A 22,749-nucleotide genomic window follows, 5' to 3' on the forward strand; every position below is an offset into this window, starting at 1 on the left:
AGATTCATTTAAACCTGGGGAGGACAGCATGACTCCTACCTGTTTCTCATTAATAACATACTTTTCAGTGAGTGAATAATGAATGACCTGGATAGAAATCAGTAGAAATGCAGATTGCCATTAGGTGGAGAAGGGGGAGGAAATCTACTTTGTCTACCACACCAACAAGCAATTTCAAGGCAGAAGGTAAAGAAAGCAGGCCTTAAAAAGAGATGACTGTCTAGGAGGGTTCTTAATTAAATATTGCCTTGTCTTTACATGTAGGACTGTGACAGAAAACTCCTTCTGATGGAAATTAAAATTTGCAAATGACTTTTAAAATCTTGGGTTAATAGAAACAAGCCATTTAATTATGAAGCAGAAAACCAGATAACTCTTAGCCACAGATTATCCTTAAGAGCTCTGAAAAAACATATGGATCTTCATAAGCATTCTTAATTTGTTGCGTTAACTGCTGTTTGTAGCACCCTGGTGAGGATGGAGGTCCGGGAGGTACTGGGTAGTAAGCAGTCCAGCTGACAAAGGTCTGCCATTGGCTGACCAGAGTTGGAATAGAAGGCAAGCTGGAGAATCTTAAAGGAATATACATAACTTCCTTCTAACTGAAAATATTTTTTCTTCTTTTATAAATTGAAGTATAGTTGATTTAGAATATTATGTTAGTCCCAGGTGTACAACATAGTGATTCAGTATTTTTACAGATTATATTCCATTAAAAGTTATTACAAGATAGTGGCTATGTTTCCCTGTGCCGTACAATATATCCTTGTTGCTTATCTACTTTATACATAGTAGTTTATTCCTCTTAATTCCATGCCCCCATCTTGCCCATCCCCCATTCCCTCTCCCCACTGGTAAACACTAGTTTGTTCTCTATATCTGTGAGTGTGTTTCTGTTTTATATATACATTCATTTGTATTAGTTTTTAGATTCCACATATAAGTGATAGCATATGGTATTTGTCTTTCTCGTTCTGACTTACTTCATTTAGTATGACAATCTCTAGGTTCATTTGTGTTGCTGCATATGGCATTACTCCATTCTTTTTTATGGCTGAGTAGTACTCCATTGTATATATAATATACACTACATCTTCTTTATCCATTCATCTGTTGATGGACAGTTGGGTTGCTTCTATGTCTTGGCTATTGTAAATAGTGCTGCTATGAAGATCTGGGGTGCGTGTATCTTTTTGAATTAGTGTTTTCATTTTTAAGGAAATACATAATTTTTTAAAAGTATTATTGGCCTATTGACTTCTCTGAAATAGCAACAAATAATAACAGTCTTGCTTGAGATATAGAAGTCTGTTTTTAAGTTACTGTATTTCTTTGGTAATAAGGTCCCGGGAACTTAAGAGAAATGAATTTCAAACTAACAATTGCTAATAAATTATCCCACAGGCCACAGATTTCACAGGTTCTAGAAAATATATGAAATTTGGAAATGCAAACTAGGCTTTCCATTTCCCTTTACTCTTCTAAGTCCTTTAGGATTCAACATGGCTTCCTTCTGCAATTTGACTATTGACCTTTACTGAATAGAAGTTCAAGTCTATCAGAAATTCAAGTAAGAAGACTATCAGAAATTCAAGTCAATTGAAATAATTGTCAGATTAAGTTTACTTTAGAGAGTTTTCTTATTTTGGTTTTGTTTCTGTTCAATAGTTGCAGTAAATACACAGGCCTAAAAATAAAACAACCTAGTTTTACAGATGATTTTTTAAAAAACAACAACTTTGCTGCAGCTCATGATTCTGTTTCCTTTTTTTTTTAAATTTCTAATGGAGTTTGATTTACAAATAAGCAGTTTGGCAGCACTGGTTTCAGTGTAGGGCTTTTGGCATACCTTGGTTCAAGCCCCTGGTCACTGTATGACAGTAACCAAGCTGAATGACTGTAACTTTCAACCTAATTCCCCCAGTCTTAACTCTGTACCGAATGCTGGTCCCATCCTTCCTTTGGTGACTCAGAAAAGGCAAATTTATATCTGTGACCTTAATGTTACTATAACACAGTTTGAAAATGCCAGGCAGAGGCATTTGGAGTGAGTACTTGACAAAGTTATTTGGAATTTTTAGAGGAAAGCATCTCTGGAGATTCTAGCTCTTTCAATTTTGATTATATTCCATCTTTCTACCTATCTATCAGAGCTGCCACAGGGAAGTACTATTTTTCAAAAACCAGGGGAAATTGTGAATGTTGTCACTTGCCTGCCCACTGCTGTTGTAATTCTTCCCTTGGAAAGGGGAATCAGAGAGTGGGAGTCCAAACAACTTAATGTAGCAACTCACAGAGCCAGAAAGAGAAAAATCAGGCTGGGTGGAAATTTAGGGAGCATACTCTATTTTTTTTGCACAAATATTTCCTTGGATAATGATCTTCTCTTTTAAAGAAAAGTATGGTTCTCAGACAGCAATAAAAAGAATATTCTTTCATGGTGTACCTAGACCCAGGAGTTCATTTATTTTCAATTTTGCACAAATAGGATAAATTTAAAGGAAACAGTTCCTACATACACCCAAGGGATTTTTGCCCACGCGAATAATACAGCTTACCTTTTTTCTAGAGAGGTCTTCCATAAACACAGGCTGGGTAAACTATCCCAGAGTTACAGATTAGCCCTGAATAAGGCAGGAGTTATTCCCCCTCCTCCCCTGCCCCTTGACCTAGGCTATAGCCAACCCCTCCAACTGGTGCAGGCAGGACTTCCATTTCATGCAGCCATCACTTCAATCATCAGGGAAAATAAGAAAAATATTGTGAAGCAGGCAAAATAGTTCTTGGTGCCCCTGCGCTGCCTTTGGGTACCTCTCTGCCTTCTCCTTTACTTAAGCTGTAGACCTGCACTATACAATATGGTGCCTACCACCCACATGTGACTATGTAAAGTAATTAAAATTAAATTTAGAATTCTGTTGCTTGGTGACACTAGCCATATTCCAAGTGTTTAACAGACATGTGTGGCTAGAAGCTACCATATTGGATGAAACTTAGAATATTTCAGAACGTGCTATTGGACAGGGTTTCTGACTGTTAGTTCCCTTTGCTTCTTGAGCATAAGGACCATGCCTTCCAATATCTTCATCCCCTACAGCAGTCTTCCACAGTGCCTGATACAACTATTGAATGCAGGAGAAACTTTACTAAGTTTCTAACTTAACTTTCTTAACTAAGTAACTCAGTGCTTACTATGTTATCAAGAGCTATGCTCAATTCATTATAAGCAATCTCTCATTTCATCATTGCAAGAACACTATGAGGTGGGTCCTATTACCATCCTCATTTTCCAGATGAGGAAACTAAGACTCAATGAGGTTAAATTATTTGCCCAAAGTCGCACAGGTAATAAGAACCAAAGCCAGGTCTTTATAACTTCAGAACCTATGTTCTTAACCACTGCTCTGTGCACCTAAAGAAAACAAGTCACTGAAATTTCACTATAGACAAGCAAGCCTCTTGCAGAACAAGTGGTGCCTGGGTGGCTTCTCCACAGCCCTCATGCTGACCAAAGTAGAATAAAGACAGGTTGGGATCAAGGCCTGAGCATGAAAAATACAGGTGTAAAGTATATTGATTTGTGTTTGAGTGTGTGTATCAAATTAAGTGGCTATCTGACTACTTCTCTAAATTAGGTAACAGTAAATTAGTAGTTTTATCTGCCATTTTGCATATGGGAACCATTGCCTTGGTCCCCAGTGGTGAAGGTTAGTGAAACCTAATCATTTTGTGAAGTCACCTCCACATGCCAAACTTACCAGAAGGTTCTAATACTTGAGTTTCTATACCACAGAGCTTGTGCCAGGACATGCAAATGCCAGAAAATCAATTTTCCTGCAGCTTTCACTGTCAGTGTGTTTGCCAGACAAAACCCCAGCCAGCCACGTTTTTTATTCAGCATAGCGCCTTTAGAAATAATACTTACCGGAAGACTCCTTGCATATCAAGAAGGAAAAGACTTAAATCTTAAACTCAACTGTTCAAAAATTGAGAGCCACAGGGGAGGGTGAAATGTGATTATATTGAAATTGAGCATTTTAGTAGCCCCATTTGGCCTTAAAAGGTATTTTCTGCTAAATACCTAGTGAATTAGCTTTGATTCTAGTCTGTGCCTCAGTCCCACTGACATCACATAACCTGGCACCATCCTTCTGCCCATCTATATGTGCCCATGCCCTCATCTGCCCCCTGACTTATCAGGGTAACACCTCATCTTGCCTGCCCTCCCCAAGAACTATCTTGATTCTCCTTCCCTCCAGTAGTCCTTTGGCACAAATTCTCTAACAAACCAAGTCATATAAATGTGGTGGTAATGGGTTGTGTGACCCTTCCGTTCGCCATGATAGCATAATCTAATTTATTGAGGATTTACTACATGCCAGGAACTGTGATAAGTGCTTCAGATAAATCATCTCATTTAATATTCTATCCCCATTTCAGAGATAATTATTAGAGTCTTAGAGAAATTTAAGTAATTTGTCTAAGTCAAATAAGGCATGATCTCTAGTGGTAGGATTTAGGGCCTTGTGACAGGCTAGTGGAGTATTATATAGTTGCCTTTTACCTCATAGCATATTGCACAGGCTTCAAAGTTGAGCCAAAGAAGATTAAGGCTATATAAAATCATGTCAAAATGACAGGTCAAAGAAGTAAACCTCAATCAATTCACGGGCATTTTGGTTCATGTCGTCCTAGTAATTTCTCCACTGGAAGGCAGTATGGAGTAGTAGAAAAAGCATAGGCTTTGGAAGCCAACATACCTAGATTTGAGTACTAATTCTGCCACTTCGCATCTTTGCAACCTTGGAATTGCCACTTCACTTCTCTGAGGTGTGAAACGGGGTGGGAGGGAGACCAATGATGACAATGTAATTAAGAATATAAACTTTGGTGTCAAATGATCTGGGTTTAAATCTCAGCTACTCCAGTTAATCTTTTCAGATAATTTATTCATCCAGTTAATATTTATTGAGTAGATTCTATGTGACAGCCCTCGCTCAAAGTGCTCAAACGAAACAAAGTCCTTGCACTCACTGCAGTGGATGAGACCAAAACCAATAAATATGTAAATAACATGTTTCAGCTGGTGTTAAGTAAAATGAAAAAAAAAAAGTAGGTAAGAAGACAAATTGTTGGGAGTGCTATTTCATCTCAGCTGATGGAGGAAGACCTCTCTGCTGAAGTGACATTTGACCAGACACCTGAATGAAGTGAGGGGAGCCAGCTACACAAATATGAGGTGGAGTAGGGGTGGGGAGAAATGCATTCAAGATGTTACAGCATGAGCAAAGGTCCTGACATGGGAATGTGCTTGGTAGGTTTGACGCTAAAGGCCCATGTGGCAGGAGTGAAGTGAGAGAGGGAAACAGTGGAAAGAGATGACAGCAGCAAAGACAACCCAGAGCCCGTTGTGATGGGTTTCTAAACCCTGGTAAGGACTTTGGATTTTATTCTATGTTTGATAGGAAGTCATTCTGAGGGCTTTGAGCAGAGGAATGACATGATCCGATTTATGTGCAAAAGGATGCTGCAGACTGCTAGGTGAGGGTGAAAGTTGAGGAGCAGGGAGACCACTTAAGAAATGAGTGCACGACTTCAAGTGAAAAGTGACCGGCTTGGACTAAGATGAAGGTGGTAAGAAGAGGTTGGATTTTGAATGTATTTTGAAGATTGCACTGACAGGCTGTGGAATGTGCGACCAAAGAGAAAAGTCAAGGATGACTGCAAAGATTTTGCCCTGCACAACTGGAATAATTGGAGAGTAGCGCCATTTTCTCTGATGGAGAACCCTGGAGGAGTAGCAAGCAGGGGTGGGGAAGAATCAAGAGCTGCATTTTGGCCACGCTAAGTTGGAGATGCCTATGAGATATCCAAGTGGGGATGTCAGGTAGACAGTTGGATAAATGAGCCTGGAGTTTAAAGCGGTCGGGGCTAGAAATTTTACCAGCTGTATCATCTGGAACCAGCAAATTAACTTCTATAAGCATCAGTTACCTCATCAATAAAATGGGGATAATATTTGTTTTACAAGGCCATTTTAAGGATTCTCAATAATGTATGTAAAGTGTGAAGCACTGTTCCTGTACATGTAAGTGCTTAATAAATGGTAGCCTTCTCACTGTCAGTATTCATTGCAAATAACTGGCAGTTAGTTGTTGCTGTTGTAGAAACTTTGTTGATTGTTCTAAACCCAAGCTGAATGTTAGAATCACCTAGGAAGTTTTTTTTCAATGTAGGCCCCACATCATGCAATTAAATCAGAATCACAAGAGCAGTGATCAGTAGCTTCCCAGGTATGTATTACCTACAGATAGAGAACAGATGAGCTGGCTTTAAGAGAACTCTTCAGATTAGTTCCAGCTTACCTTTTGGGAAACTAACTCTTCCAAAAAAATACTAAGTGGAAAATTTGGGCTCTTCTTGATATCCTTGAGCAAAATTGCTTCTTTTTATCTGTTGCTTTTTTCAAAAAAAATTATTTATTTAATTTATTTATTTTTGGCTGTGTTGGGTCTTTGTTGCATGCAGGCTTTCTCTAGCGGTGAGTGTGGGCTACTCTTCATTGCGGTGAGTGGGCTTCTCATTGGGGTGGCTTCTCTTGTTGCAGAGCACAGGCTCTAGGTGCATGGGCTTCAGTAGTTGTGGCACGTGGGCTCAGTAGTTGTGGCTCGCGGGCGCTAGAGCGCAGGCTCAGGAGTTGTGGTGCATGGGCTTAGTTGCTCCGCAGCATGTGGGATCCTCCCAGACCAGGGCTCAAACCCGTGTCCCCTGCATTGGCAGGCGGACTCCCAACCACTGCACCATCAGGGAAGCCCTTTTCTGTTGCTTTTTTTCCCTTAGTATGAAAATAATTCTTGTTCTAAGGACCTGGAAGAAACAGCCACTGCAGAAACTCAAAAGATTGTAATTCCAGGATAGGTTTTTCTTCTTAATAGAAGAGAATTTGTTCCTCTCATTTTCTAGGCTCTGCATTGTCAGGTTTGCCCTCTGCATTACAATTAATTGATTCAAGAATAATAAGGATATTGAACTTCTCTTTTTAATATCTTACTGATAGAAAATAAAAACACAGTTGGAAAGTGAAGTCCAATTGGTCAAGGGTAATAGGCTCCGGATTGCTGAAGATGAAATTTCATTGACAGATAGAACTCCAGCCAAGCTGAGGGAAATGGCCCTGCAGTGTTTGATAGTGATGGAAGCCCTAGAGCCAATCCACTGCTTGGGAGTCATGGAGTTTGAGACTTTGCTCTAATTAGTAGTGAAGGGGTGTAGCAGGCACACATTCTCTGTAGCCACAGATTCTGCAATCTAAAGGTGAGGGTATGTAGTTAGCAAAGTCAGCTTTTCAACACACATGCACACACCTCTCCCTTAACCATTGATATGTCCACCACTTAGGCTATCATTCCTTTAGCTATGTTTTGCTTTTTGCTGAAATGCAAGTTCTCCTGCAAGGGGATCACAATTTTGATTGTTTTCCATCATTTATTCCTCAGTGCAAATGTTTCCAATCCTTTTCTGTGAGCAGGGGAGGGTAGCGGGAGGGCATCTTGTACCTGGTAAAGTAAATGGGGAAGAGGAGGTACTGCCTAGGTGGGGAAATGACAAATGAAGTGTATCAGAAACAGTAAAAGTTAATTCAGTCTTGCTTGATAACAGCCCTAGTAGTACATTTTTATAGATTTTCATTCTCAAAATAAAGAGAAAAAAATAATTTGTTGACTTCTTTTAAAAAGTGGGGCTTTCATGTGGGTTAAGAGCAAGACATCCTGGTCTCCAATCTCACATTTCAGGGAGGTATTAATAGAAATATCATGACCCTTGAAGTTATGCTAAAGTATAGGCACCATTTCAAACAGAATTTATGTGGATATGGTCCAGCTCTAGCATACGATTTACAACCACTACCTAACCCACCTGGGAACAGTGTACTGTTTGCGAGCACAGACTCTGGAGTCTGTGTGAGTGAGTTCCCAGCTCCTTCACCTACTAGCTGTATGGCCTTGGGCAAGTTATTTAATTTCTCTGTTTCTGCATTTTGAAAATGGGATAACAATATCTATAATATCTATTTCATGGAGTTATCATGAGTATTACATGAATTAACACATGTAAAACCCCTAAAACAGAGCCTAGAACAAAGTATGAGCTCAATTAAATGTTAACTATTATTGTTTTGCCCACTTAATGGTGGCTTTATCAAAACCCATAAAGCAGGGTTTCTCAATTGGGTAGCACTACTGATATTTGAAGTATTGTTGGTTGATCGTTGATCATCGTTGGTTGTAGGGGCGTCTTGTGCATTGCAGGATGTTTAACAGCATCACTAGCGTCTATCCGCTAGATTCCAGTAATGCCTCCTCTTCGTGACAATAAAAAAAAATATCTCCAGATATTGCCAAATGCCTCCTGGGAGGCAAAGTCATTGCTGATTGAGAGCCACAGGGGTAGAGGATACTGCGTCCCTTCCTCTATTCCCTCAGAATAGAGCAATAGGACCGTAGAACCACTTTCGCCAAGGGTTTGTTGACTCTGGGTTTCAAAGTCATAGAGCCACTGATGCTACTTTCAACCCATTGGACTATTCTTAGCCTGACCTGACCAGAGAAGCAGAAGACAAATCAGAATAATAATCTGACTTTGTATGCCAGGGAGGGACACTAGGAAGGTGACCGGAAACTGATCTGGGTTTTCACCTGCACCTTTGGAAAGGAGACATCTGAAATAGTGTTCCTTGAGGTAGAAGGAAACCTGCCCCTGGACTTTAGAGCACAGCGTGAAAACGTCAGGCAAAGGCACTTGGGATGTGTACTTGACGTTTGCGAGCAAAACTCAAATGTCTAGGCAAAAGGTGACCTCGCCTGCACTGAAGTTATCTAAAAGCCCAGCCCCCAAAATAACTCAGCCAGAATCATAGCACACCAAGAGAAAAACAAAGAACAGAAACCAGTATTCCATTCCCTTCCTCCCCATACTCTCACTAAAACAGTCACAGCGCAGCCACTGATTGTCCGAGGCAAAAGGAAACTGACAAGCAGTCTGAATGTTTAGAAAGGTGTGAACTGAAGTGAAGGAAATAAGGACAATGAAATTGGGGCTTCAGTCATGCTTTAGAAATGAAATCATTTCCTGTGTGCCTTGCTCCAAGCCAACATGGAAACCATTTCCTTTGCTTCAGGGAAAAAAATGTGTAAAATTCAATGATTCCTTTTCCCAAATGCGCCTCATCAGCGCTACTGATTTCTTTAAAACGTGTGTCAGATGCATTTGGCAAGCCAGATGTGCTCTTCCTCTTCTGCCCCAAATTGCTCTGATCCCTTCACGTGGTGAAGTGTGGACACCAGGGGCCTGTAGCAGTGTTACAGTGTGTGACAAGAATGTTCACTTATTCCAGTGCCTCAGTGGGAAGAGATTGCAGTTAATTTACAATTTGCCCCGACTTTAAACAAAACAAAACTTGAAGAAATAAACGTTTTTGAAGGTGAGTTGCTCTCTTTCACCAGAAAGGATATGGTCAGTGTTAGAGCTGAAGAGGCTGGGCTTGTAGTGGAAAAAGTGTGTCTGTAGCCTTGAATTCAGCAGACTTGGATGGGGTCTCAGCTTTGTTCCTCATTAACTGTGTGACCTGGGGCAAGTTATTGAGCCAGTGACAATCTCCGAATTTCTATATAGGAGGCCCTTCAGGGTGGCATTCTGGTTGGGATCTATCTGGAAACTGTTTGCATAGCAAGCACACAGTTTTTCCAGACTTGTTTGTTTGGTGACTTTGGGGTGGATTGGTGGAAAAGAGCAGGTAGGTTAAAAGCCCTCTGTGGCCCCTCTTGACATCACTGGTATGCACAATACAAACTAGAATCTGCAGACAGAGACCCAAAGCCACCTTTTTTTTCATTTGTACCACCTAGTAATGCCACCTGAACCTTTATTAAAAGCAGAAATTTCAGAGGGGGCTAAGTAATTCAGAAGAGAAAGAAGATTATAGTTTTTAATGATGTTCTCTTAATTAAAGGTATGATCTAGAGGAGAAATTGACCAAATTGTTAAGCAATAAACAGTCCACAATAAAGTTAGAGAAGGCAAAAATGAGTGAGGGGAAGGCATTTTTGTTGGAAACTCTCACCATTTTCCCCTTTCTTAGTGTCCTGTTCATAGGGCTGGTCTTCTCCAGCCTCTAGAAGGCACCTTATATGATACCAGGAAACCCACTCTCCTTTTTGGGACGTGAATCCCGTATTCAAACAAAAATTATCCCTTGCTCAAGGGTAACAGAAGCCCTTATAACATCAGTGAACACCTCCATGAGGACCAAGACTACCGATACCAAAAAAGGGGTACAGGATGGATAAGGAAGAAAGACAGTGAAATCAGGGGAGATAGAGGCTGAGAATCCAAAGCTAAATCTAGCCTCTTTTTGACATGTCTGTACAAGGCTAGTCTTATACATACAGTGATGCAAATGGACAATATAGGCATGACAGCAACAGTGGCCAAGAAAAATTAATAAATACATAAAGCTAGACCATTCCCCTTTGAGGAACAATGGAGTACGAAGTAACTAAAACCATCTTCCCCTTACCTTCCTTTCATTCTGCCCTCCCAAATTATTCACTCAGAACACATTTTACACTTTGAGGCATAGAGATGTCACAAGCACCAATACTATCTTCACAAATTGTGTAATACTTTGCCTGCAAGCTGACAGTAAATTGATGCCATAAAGTGAATTAGCAGATTATGCCTCTGTGGACAATTATGCTTTCAATTTATTGCTCTGTTTTGTGAATGCAGTTAATTCTCAACTATGAACATATCTAAATATGCCTGTTGAATCCTGTCAAAGTGAAAAATTGTGCTCATGTTCAGATCGTGGGAAGAAATGGTCTCACTGTCATTTGTGCTAGTGCCACTATATCAAGCATATTGTGGTCAATTCTGGGGGTCACATTTTAGGAGGGACTTTGAAAAATTAAAAAATATATATATAGCTGGAAGATGGTGACCAGAAGGGGAAGGGGATGACTGGAATTCACGTCATACAAGTAACAAGTGAAGCCCGTTAAAATATTTAGCTTATATAAGAGACAATTAAAAGGTGACATGGTGGTGATAGTCTTCAGGCTGTACGTCATGTGGAAAAGAGAGCATAGTTATTCAGTATCACTTCAGAGGGCAGAATTAGGACCAGTGGGTGGAACTACAATTTTAACATTCATTCGTTCCACAGATACGTAGTGAGAGTTTCCTGCATGCCAGGCATTATGCTCGACAATGGGAATACAGAGACAAAAAAAAGATGTAGTCCTTACTCTGAAGAAGCTCAGAGTCCACTGGGGATGACCATTACAAGCCAGTAAAATCAGTGCTACATACAGTGGAGAAAGGGAAGCCGAGAGATTGCCCAATTCAAGCAAAAGGCAGAAGTAGGATTGGAGGGGAGAGAGGCTCTCATGAGAGATGTCAGCCCAACAAAAAGAACTTTCTATCAACTTGAACTGTCCCACCATGGAGTAAGCTACTTCCTGAGCCTCTTGTGAGCTAGGGAGTGCCTGACCGCTAGAGGCATCTGACCAGAGAAGCCATTACAACACTGTGTGAAAGGCTGAACCAGATGGTTTTTAAGGTCCCTTCTCTCCCTAAAAGTCTGTTACTCTACTGACTCCAACTGGATGTTCTATTGACCAAGTGAATATTCTAATTTAACTCTGAGGGAAGCAGAAAATTTCATTCACCAGGTCTCCCAGTAGCGGTGTTCTGGCTAATGAGGATTTTTTTTTTTTTTTTTTGCGGTACGCGGGCCTCTCACTGTTGTGGCCTCTCCCGTTGCGGAGCACAGGCTCCGGACGCGCAGGCTCAGTGGCCATGGCTCACAGGCCCAGCCGCTCTGCGGCATGTGGATCTTCCCGGATCGGGGCACGAACCCGTGTCCCCTGCATCGGCAGGCGGACTCTCAACCACTGCACCACCAGGGAAGCCCACTAATGAGGATTTTAATGTATGAACCTCAACTAAACCACAAAACATAAATTTAAAAGGAAATTTGCTAGATAGCTAATGGGAAGCAGCCACATAGCACAGGGAGATCAGCTCGGTGCTTTGTCACCACCTAGAGGGGTGGGATAGGGAGGGTGGGAGGGAGACGCACGACGGAGTGGATATCGGGATATATGTATACATATAGCTGATTCACTTTGTTATACAGCAGAAACTAACACACCATTGTAAAGCAATTACACTCCAATAAAGATGTTAAAAAAAAGGAAATTTGCCATTCTACTCATTTTTCCTCCACCAACAAAAATTTTTTAATCCAGATTACATGACAATGATCTTTGCTGATGGCAGACCATGGACATTCACCAGGAATATGTCTGAAGATCCAGATATATGAATAATACTTGCACATATAATTCCCTCTATAAAATGAAGTAATGTTTCTGTAAATATGGGACTGAAGTAATTTGTAGTGCTATTAAATTCTGCCACTAAAACAAATTACGCTTTCTGTACTATAAAAATATGTATTGTTTTTCAGCACTTCCTGTGTGTCAGGCACTGTTCTAAGTGAGATGCTTGTGTTAACTCATGTAATTTCTCTCAATAAACCTGTGAAGTGGACACTTTTTAAAAAAATCATCCCATTTTATGGATGAGGAAATTGAGACACATAGGGGCCAGGTCATTTATACACTAGGCAAGTGGGATTATAACACAAGCAGTGTGACTCCATACTCTCAACCACTGCACCATACAGTTACCTTGTACTGACCTGGGTCTACAGAGGAACACTTTTATGCACAGTGACAAGGAGCAACCAACACCATTGCAAAGAAAGCCAAGGGCTGAGTGGTGGGCTGAATGCCCTCACTAATCACTTGCTTCCACACACCAGCCTCACAGAGCCCAAGATTCAAATTCTCACCTCAACAAAAAAGCAAACTTCTCCATATCATTGACCTTCATGGTCTATCACAAATAGTCAGAACAGTGACTGTGGAATCCATGAATGCTAGTGTGCTACTTTATCTACTGTTTTGGGTTAATCTGTTCCTCCCCCATTCATGTATTTCTCTTTCTGGATTTCATTTGCTAATTATCTTGCAGTTCTAAGAGAATTTCTTATGGCCTCTCTACATAACCATTGTTTACTCCTTCTTAGGTACAAAATGGTGCTCTGTGGGATGAAATAAATGAATCATGGTGGGTTAGAGAAAAATGAATTTGCTGTTACACATCCTGCCCATAATTTTTAAAATTTCTTCCAGATGATTGAGCTAAAATCCAATACCTTTTATTGCCTTCAATATTTCAGCCAAAATAAGACAGACTGCAAAAAATATATATGCTAGCGATATTTTTTTCTTTTTTTTCTCAATGTTATACTGTCACTTAAATACTAGTTAGGAAGATAAACATTTCAGCTTAATTTTTCTCACTAATGAGCCATTTCTTTTTCCCCTTTCTAACGTCCTTCAGAAATCAGTCATCAACCAGGACCCAATCATTTCTGCCACTAACTAACTTTTCATTTACTGCACTCATTAATATCTGTTGCATGTACACCACACACATTTAAAGTACCCACTTCAAGTATTGCCATTTATTCTCCTAGAAATGCATCATTACCTAAAGGAATAAACCTTTTAACCTGTATCAGCAATCAAAGAGCTCAAGTAAATGATGAAGTAAATGAGTCCAAATTATACTACACTCAGATCAAAATTCATGGGCCCCTATGCCCTTGCCTTATAAATTTATCTTTGGAAGCAATGGCCTATTTGCAAATTGTGTAAGAGACAAATTGTTCTAACCCCCTTTCCCTTTCACTCAGATTTGATTGGGCCAAGATGAAGAACACAAAATGCCTCTTTGTAAGTGAACAAAGGTACATACCCACCACAGTGTTGTCTATAATAGCAAAAAATTGGAACTGGCCTAAGAGTCCTTCAGTAGGAGATTGGGTAAATAAGGTATGATATATTCATAGATTAAAATGCTATGCAGCCATTACAAAGGAGAAAAAGTATAAAGAGATGCAAGGGAATGATAAAGACCAAATTCAGTATAGAGATTACTTTTGGCCCAGAGGAGGGGTATGCAATTAGGGAGGATACATAGGCACACTTCAACTAACTTCATAATATTTTATTTCTTAAGTTTCGTGACAGGTACACAAGTGTTCTTAACATAATTTTTTATATCTTTCTGTGCATCCGAATTATTTACTACTTTGAAAAATTCTTTGAGCAATTGTCTAGGAAATTCCTACTGAAATAAAATAAAGTCATTGAGAATATTTCATTATGATGCTTAGAAATTGTTTCATGTGTCAGATGAGGATAATGTGATGTGAAATGAGCATAAATGCCAATGGATGAGATTTCATTTCAATCTTAGGAGGTCTTGATTACTAGGAGGAAAGTTATTAGGGTGGACATCAAAGGCAGGCTTAGTGGCAAAAAACCAAACAAACCACGGATTATAAAACATATATCCTGAGTGGTTTAGCTGAGAAAGATCCAATGATCTTTTTTTTAAATTAACTTTTATTGGAATATAGTTGATTTACAATGTTGTGTTAGTTTCAGGTGTACAGCCAGATGATTCAATTATACATATAATTGTAAAGCAATTATACTCCAATAAAGATGTTAAAAAAATTATACATATACATACATACATTCTTTTTTTTAAGATTATTTTCTCATATAGGCCATTACAGAGTATTGAGTAGAGTTCCCTGTGCTATACAGCAGGTTCCTATTAGCTATCTATTTTATATATAGTAGTGTGTATATGTCAATCCCAATCTCCCAATTTATCACTCCCCCGCTTTCCCTGTTGGTAACCATAAGTTTGTTTTCTAATGAAGCTATTTACAAAAAAGAAAGATCCAATGATCTTTAGAGTAACTTCAGCTCTAGAATTCTACAGTGCTATAAAATTAGTGCTGGTAGCCATTTTCACCAACCTTCTGATATCTTTGACCAAGAATCTTGTTGTCACCCTGATCAGGCCTAAGGTCAGTTATTAAATATATCTTGAGTACCTACCATGCATCAGGCATTATGCTGGATTCCAAGAGGGCTACCAAAATGAATCAGGCATGAACTTGTCCTCAAAATCACCCAGAAACATGGAGAAGACAGACTCATAGCCAACTCACCTTAATGCAATTTAGTAAAAGCTCTATAGCAAACGTACGAACAAAGTACTTTGGGAGAATAGCTGAGGAAGCACTTCTGTGGGGACAGAGGTGAGTCAAGAAAGATTTCACAGAAGACATGATATTCACTCTGGATCTTGTAGGGTGAATAGGGATAATTCAGGCAGAAGCAAAAGCATAACCAGAGGTAGAAGACATGCAAATGTGTGGTATATTTCAGTGAACAGTGAGTAGTCCATTGTGACTGGCTCCTAGGAGAGTAGTCAAGATCATAAAGACTCTTGAATATCATCATACGTAAGAGTTTGGATTTTGGCCTGTAGCTATTAGGGAACTATCGGAGAATTTTAAAGAATGAAGTAACTTGATGAGATTTACATTTGGAAGGATCACTGGAGGATAAATTGAAGAGAGAGGTGAGGCTGGGAGACCAGTTAGGAGGCAATGCAGTCTAGACCAAAATCTGAGGAGAGCCTGCCCCAGGACAACGGTAATGAGAACGAAAAGAAAACAAAAGGATAGACCCTACAGGCATTTCTATGTTAGAATAAACATGGCATAATGAGAGGCTGAAGAAAGAATAAAAACCAAACTTTCTAGCTTGGATGTTAGGTAGTTTGCTGATGAATTTAGAAGGAGAACCAGGCTGTACAAGGAAGACAGTAAGTTTGGTTTGGAAATGCTTAATCTGAAAGTGTCTCTAGGTCCATCGGGTGAAGATGTCCATCAGCAAGGCTTGTTTGCTATCTCCCCAAACCATATCCTGAATCCAACCTCTTCCCTCTACTTCCATTGCTCCCGGCCTAGTCCAAGTCACAACCATCTCTTCCCTGGTTCATTAGGATAGCCTCCTAACCAATCTCCTTGCTTCCACTCTGGCCCACCTCATAGTCTAGTCTCCATACAGCAGCTAGAGTAATGCTTTAAATTTTTAAATCTGATCTTCTCACACTCCTCCTCAAATCCTCCAATGGTTTCCTATCACATGTAAAACAAATCCAAACTTTTTACCATGACCTATCTTGTAGGGCCCTACAAGATCTGACCTTTGATTATTCTTCTCAGCTCTTTGCCTACCTTTCTCCCTTTCGTTCATTCGGCTTCAGCCATATTGGCTTTTTGTCCTGTTCTTTATGCAAATCAAGCATATTTCATCTCGGTGAATAATTTCAGTGACTCAGTGAGGATCTGCTTGCCATAAACACAATGCTTAATTTCCATGGTGATAGTTCTGGGAGTGCAAATAATTCTGGAATTATTTGAGCAGGTCCAAGCAAGCCTCAAGAAAGATACAGTGCAGCTGGCCAAAGTCCAGAGAAGAGCAGCTAAATAAACAATCCAAAAAGCTGAGGTAGAGGCCAGAAAACGCAATAAAAGGATGCTTGAAAACATGGCATGTGTTTATAGTTTCTACCAGGCTATCTCACTTCTGGTCAAAGATTCTTTTTAATTTTTCTCTAGGGTTTTCATTCCTAAGGATCTAGCTCCCAACTCGATTGTAAGTCATGGGGTCACTGAGACCATGCTTCCTTTATATTCTCCAAAATGCCTAACATAGACCTGTAAGTATTTAGTACACGTTCTAAGGACCACCTGAATTGAATTGAAATTTAATGGAATTAAATTCAAAAAGCTAACGATGAGGGAAACTTGGCATGGTACAAAAAGCTAACAGTTTGGAGGGTTTGACCTCAATCTGAATTGAGGGAAGGACTCTCATATTCTTCACACCACTGAGCAGAGTGGTTTGTATATAGCAGGTGCTCAATAGGTATTTGTTGAAAGGATGGTTGAAAGACTAAATATGTTAACGAAAGCTCAAGCAGTAGTGATAGAAAATAATGCTCCAATGACAGGAAGCAGTTTTTTTCATTCTGTCCTTCTCGTATAACAGGGATGCCATGCTTATTTCTAGACACTCCAATTTAAGAGAGACACTGCTAGCTAGAACCCCATGGGAAAAAGACCCATGGGGTTCTATGAGGCTTCTGGGAATAGTATTAGACATCAGTGGAGTTTAACCTGATGAAGAGATGAAGAGGGGGCATAACAACAACCTTGCAATATCTGAAGGACCACCATGTAGAAGAAGGAACAGAATTACTTTGCATAGCTCTAGTGGATAGTAGTAAAGGGTAGGAGTCATAGAGAAACAAATTTCAGGTCAGAATAAGGAAGTACTTTCTTACAATAATTAATGCCCCATACTGGAGTAGGCTAACTAAAATGGTTGTACACTCCCTTCCAATAGCCGTTTTTTTTTTTTTTTTTTTCTTGCAGGCAGTATAGGGTAATCACATAGCAGGATAGTGTAGGAGTGATTTCTGAATTGAGAGAAATATTGAACTAAGAAAGTGTTTTTCAAAGTGTTGCGACCCATTATTGGAGCCATAAAATCAATTTAGTGGGTCCTGACTAGCATTTTTCTAAGTGAATTCAAATAGAATAGAAGATACCAGAGAGCACCACACATAGCAAAGATGAGTGTGGTTTTGAGAAACCTATTTTGGAACCATGTTTACATATGTATGAATGTACTTACTGGGTTGCAGTGTAACGTGCTTTTCTTACTGTGGATGGCAATCAAAACTATTTGAAAACCACTGCACTGAGGCCTCTTTCAGTTTTAGTATCTGAAGGTAGCTCTAAGAATTCTCATCTCTGTTGCAGAGATCCAAGATTGCTGTCTATGAGAAAATGTGGTCTTACATGAAATCAGCAGAGCCATCTGTGTTTACCAAAACAACAGCAGACGGAGTGGCCCGAGTGCGGAAGTCCAAGGGAAAGTTCGCCTTCCTGCTGGAGTCAACCATGAATGAGTACATTGAGCAGAGAAAACCGTGTGATACGATGAAAGTTGGTGGAAATCTGGATTCCAAAGGCTATGGTGTGGCAACCCCTAAAGGCTCAGCATTAAGGTGGGTGGAATAATATAACAATATCCGTGTTGTTATAGTATTCCACCTACCCTGATGCATTTTGTTGTCATTTTCTTTCTTGTGGATTTTGAGGTAACTTTTAAAAGTTTAAAATCTACAATATTCCATGGAGTTAAATAAGACGGTAAATTATGGTTTCATCTATTTAATGCATCCATTTTTTTAATGTTCTCTCTCTGTGTTGTCCTCTCTGACTGTTTGTTGCTGTTTTAATTTTACAGTTCAACGGCTTTTTCAATTTAAATGGTAAAAGCCAAGCTATGGTGCCATATGTGACGAATGTTAATTGCATGGATGTGGTGTTCTTGTTACTTTCTTTATCAAAGACAATCTCCCCATCCCGCACACTTCAGTTTTGAGCAAATGTTATCCTCCATGCCACCTTCCAATATTTAACCCTGTATTTGCTGTACAGACATTTTTATAGCTCCACGTTCTGTGAAATTTAGCCAATTTGTCCTCTTGTGCTCCTTTTTATACGTTAACGATTTCCTAAGCATTTGTGCATTTTCTTACAAGTTATGTTTTATCGTTTCAAGAAATGCTGTTAACCTGGCAGTATTAAAACTGAATGAGCAAGGCCTCTTGGACAAATTGAAAAACAAATGGTGGTACGACAAAGGAGAGTGCGGCAGCGGGGGCGGTGACTCCAAGGTCAGCCTCAATGTCACCACAACCGGGTACCCTTAGTGACGAGTAATCGGCAAGACTGTTATCTTATTATTGAGGAGAGAGCACAAGACTCACACATAAAGTGGAATGACCAGGTTATTCCCCTGCCTGGCAGCTTTGGGACCTAGAAAGGCTCCAGGGCACCGCCCGCAGTTTTGATCTAACTTGGGTCCCTTCTTAAACTCCCAGACAGAGGCTCCCCATCCACACCCCTTCCCTCCCCTCACACACCAGACCGCTTGCCTTATGAAGGCTGTGGTGCGGGTTTCAACGCCCTAGGCTTTCAAGAGCCCGAGGCTTTCCTTAAGACTGTCCCCACCTGCCTCAGATGAGTGGTGTGAGAAATCAAATCCATCTACTGAAAAGTCAGGTTACAGCCTTTTTTCCCCTAAGGCATGATGGTATGATGGTTGCTTACAGTGGCTGGTTGGCTTCTTCCATCATGTGTTTGAGTGGTGAGATGTTGCTCTCTATATGTGATGGCCTATTTAAGCTGGCCCCACTCAACTTGAAAGCCAAAGAGCAAGCTCAGTTTCAAGTTAAATGGGGTCTTTCTTCAATAAGTCACCACATATAGAGACTTTACAAAGATATTTTGTATATTTAAACAAGCGCGTCACCTAACTGATACTCTATGTGTGTGAATCCCTGATGTGGCTTCTCCTTAGCTGTGTTCTTAGTTCAGGTAGGTCTAATGGTTATCCAGGCTACCGCTGTGAGAAAAACCATCTTACTTGGCATTCCTTTGGCTCCTTAATGCTCTTTGGGGCTAGAAAGGATGAATAGCCTTCAACCAAGCAACAAGAAATAGGGGCAAGCTCAGAAGCCACAATACCAAATGATGGAAAGACACGTCGGGTAAGTACAGGAGAGGACCTGAAAACAGAATCCTCCATGGCCCAAAGGGCATGAGAATTATATTGAAGCATGTAAGATCGGCTCTTGTACGACCAAGATACCATGGGCGTCTTAAGGTGAAGAATAGTGTTTCCCAATCAGAGACCAACAGACAGGCAAGCCAAAACTTTTCTCCTTCAGAGACAATGGTTACACCTCTGCTCCTCTCTTTCTCTCTCCACTCCTCAGGACTCTGACGGAAAAGTTAGTTTGCCAGTCTGCAGTATAATATGGGTTTGGAAACACAGAGCACTTTCCAAGAAATAAATTTAAAAATGACTTTCTTCAGGACATAATCTTACCAAGCATTGGCGAGGTCTTTTATTGTAAAACCTTGATTAACCAGAGCTCACCTAACCAGTACCCCAACTAACTGAATTGCCCCCCCTCAGTACTCCACATTGATGAGAAAGCAGCAGTAGTACCAAAAAAGAAGACTGCAAGGAATTGATTTTTTTTCAGTCACTTGCCAAGAGATGACCTATGGTTGGGTCACACTCAGCTCTATCTGCTCTCCATCTGGATTGACCCTCAAACATTAGAGGCCGCTTGTCTGAGGCAAGAAAGTGGATACAAGCATTTTGAGAAAAAAAAAAGTGTGATTAGCCAAGAATGAGACAAAATGAGTATTCTTATTGAAAATTCCATCCATCCCTTATGGATTCCAATTAATCAAGGTTTTACTATGTGTCAAAAAGCAGTAACTTCCTCTCCCACCAGTGTGAACTGATGCCATTGACTTGGCTCATTTGAGTTTTGTAGTGGCTCACCTGATGCCTAGAGTATTTAGAACCTTCTTCCTGGTCTTTTTTCTCATTTTATTATCAGGCCACGGAGAACCTAATTATATCATTCAAGTGAGTTGCAGAGTGAAAAACTGAGCTGGATTGGATACATGGCTGTCACGAATTCATCATTCATACCCAGCATGGTTAAAAAGGAGCCATGGACTGTATCAAGATGATTCTAAAACATCCACAGGATGCCAACTGCCCAGAAGTTTTCAAATAACCAGATGTTTGATGTTACATAAACAAACAAAAAAACCTGCACACATCTGGCTGAATTTTTACTTTTCACCCAGATATTTCCTCAGCTAATACTGCTGCAAAATTATCAAGTAACTTTGTTGACAGCCTCACGATTTCCAGATTATCTGATTTTTGATATGCAAATAGAAAAATATTTCAGTAGATCCTAGATATTTCCAATGTCTTTGGCCATAGTGCTACTTGCCAGGCATCTTTCAAATCACTTTTTTTTGGTCATTCCTCCAGACAACCTTTTGAAGTAAGTCGAGCCCTTTCTCAACTATGGATAATAGTATGATCAGTGCTGCATATCCAACAATTGCTTATTCCATTTCTGGATTACCAAGGAGCTTGCCTTTATCTCCTTCCTTCTTGCTACCTGCAGTTTTCTGAGAGTGAGCAAGAGAAGGGGCAAGAGATGAACTTGAATCTGTGTTACCACTATTTAGTGGTGATGCCAAAAACAAATCAATGGAGAAGAAGGTAGAAAAGGCAGTGGGACCTCATTACTTTGGAGCCCTCTAATTTATAATTTGAGATAAACTGGACAGGCACCAGTCTACAGTCTAAGAGAGGTCGAGAGGTTTGTTAAACAAATGAAGAGTTTAGACTAGACTGCCAGTTGAATTTTTCCTTAAGAGAACAAACCTTTTTCAAATGTCGGAAGCATTGTTTTAGATATAATCATATTCATTACAAATTTATCTGCTAAAGCAGTTCTCACGAGGACCTCCACTAAGGCAATGTTTTATAGTGAGTTTGAATTACAAGACAGACTTAAAGTAATGAAACTGTCATTCTTCGAACCTATTTTGTAATTCAGGACTTTCTTCTTCAGATAATCCTTCCCCTCTGTTAGTCCAAATCAGTGAGTTCTAACTGTATTAGTAAAATGGCTTGAGAATTACATTTCTTTATTGTATTCCATCCCCAGTTAACATGACAATTGACAAATAGACCATCATTTCATAGAGAAAGTGAGACCCAGAGATGGTGGTGACTTTGAGAAGGTCACACAGCTAATGCTGTCACAAATCTCTGCTGACTTTCAGGGTCACCTCTGGTGATAATATTGTAGACAGCAATTTATCACATCTACCCATCCAATGAGCAATGTGAATCTGATTGCATGTGATAGATTTCCATAAAAATCAGGTTTATTCTCAACTACCTTGGTTACAAGGCAAATAGCATATTTAAGCCATTCCAGCTCTCAGTACTGATGACTAAAAATGACAATAATCACAAAGCCTGACATTTATGAGTGCTTTTACTTTTTCAAAAACGCTTCTACACCTATTATCTCTGAGACCAGGAGACGGAGAAAAGCATGTATTACTTATCTCTCTCTCTCTCTCTCTCCCCCCTCTCCTCACGCCCTCTCTCTCCCCCTCTCCCCCCCACCTCTTTCTCCCCTGCAACCTTTAAATAATGATAAATGGGCAATTATGTTAAATTGTTGACTTTTCCCCCCTGACATGAGACATTACACATTCTAAGCTTTTTCTCAAAATGTTACTATTCTATGGAAGAAACAAGCAATGATCAGGCTGTTTTAAATGTGCACTCGCTTAAGCTAATGAAATAGAGTTTTTTATTTTTCTGATACAATGAATAAAGACAAGGTCAGTCACCAAGGTAGCCCCTGCAGCAGACCTACAGGTTAGAACTAAAACACTGCTTGGTTTTACCAATTTCCTAAACCTGGGCTAATTGGGCCTAAACAAATCAGACTTGATCCTTCCATGATGGACTATAAATGCACAGGCAAGGATCATGGAAATTAGAGCTGTGGTTTGGGAATTTTTAACCTGCAAACCACCCTTTTGTGTTAGTGCTTTATTACACTGTGTGTGCAAATGCAGTAATTAAGAGCCAATAAAGAGCGATAAACCCCAATCACCAGGGGTTTGTGACACAGCCAGTGAAAGTCTGTCGCTGTAAATCACAGAATAGAGATTCAGCTGCTGAATTACCACATCAGCCTCCCTCCCCAGCTGCTTGTCCCCTCAAACTTTCAAATTCTTCTGATCCCTCCACCCACCCC

The 22,749-nt window shown here is 40.0% G+C and overlaps 1 protein-coding gene across 2 annotated transcripts in view; it reads left to right on the forward strand.

The window, feature by feature from the left end:
- Positions 1-22,749, forward strand: part of GRIA3 (glutamate ionotropic receptor AMPA type subunit 3) — a gene marked incomplete at its 3' end in the record, with an annotated part of 298,730 nt that overhangs the window by 263,052 nt on the left and 12,929 nt on the right. Inside the window, exons 13-14 of one of the 2 annotated variants that reach the window (XM_079727502.1) lie at positions 17,834-18,081; positions 18,642-18,756. In XM_079727502.1, the coding sequence (XP_079583628.1) occupies positions 17,834-18,081; positions 18,642-18,756 (363 nt within the window). The remainder of the gene's footprint in view (positions 1-17,833; positions 18,082-18,641; positions 18,757-22,749) is intronic. The other variant, XM_079727501.1, reaches the window with a different exon arrangement.

This window comes from Hyperoodon ampullatus, assembly GCF_949752795.1.
Source record: "Hyperoodon ampullatus genome assembly, chromosome: X".
NCBI classification, from domain to species: domain Eukaryota; kingdom Metazoa; phylum Chordata; class Mammalia; order Artiodactyla; family Ziphiidae; genus Hyperoodon; species Hyperoodon ampullatus.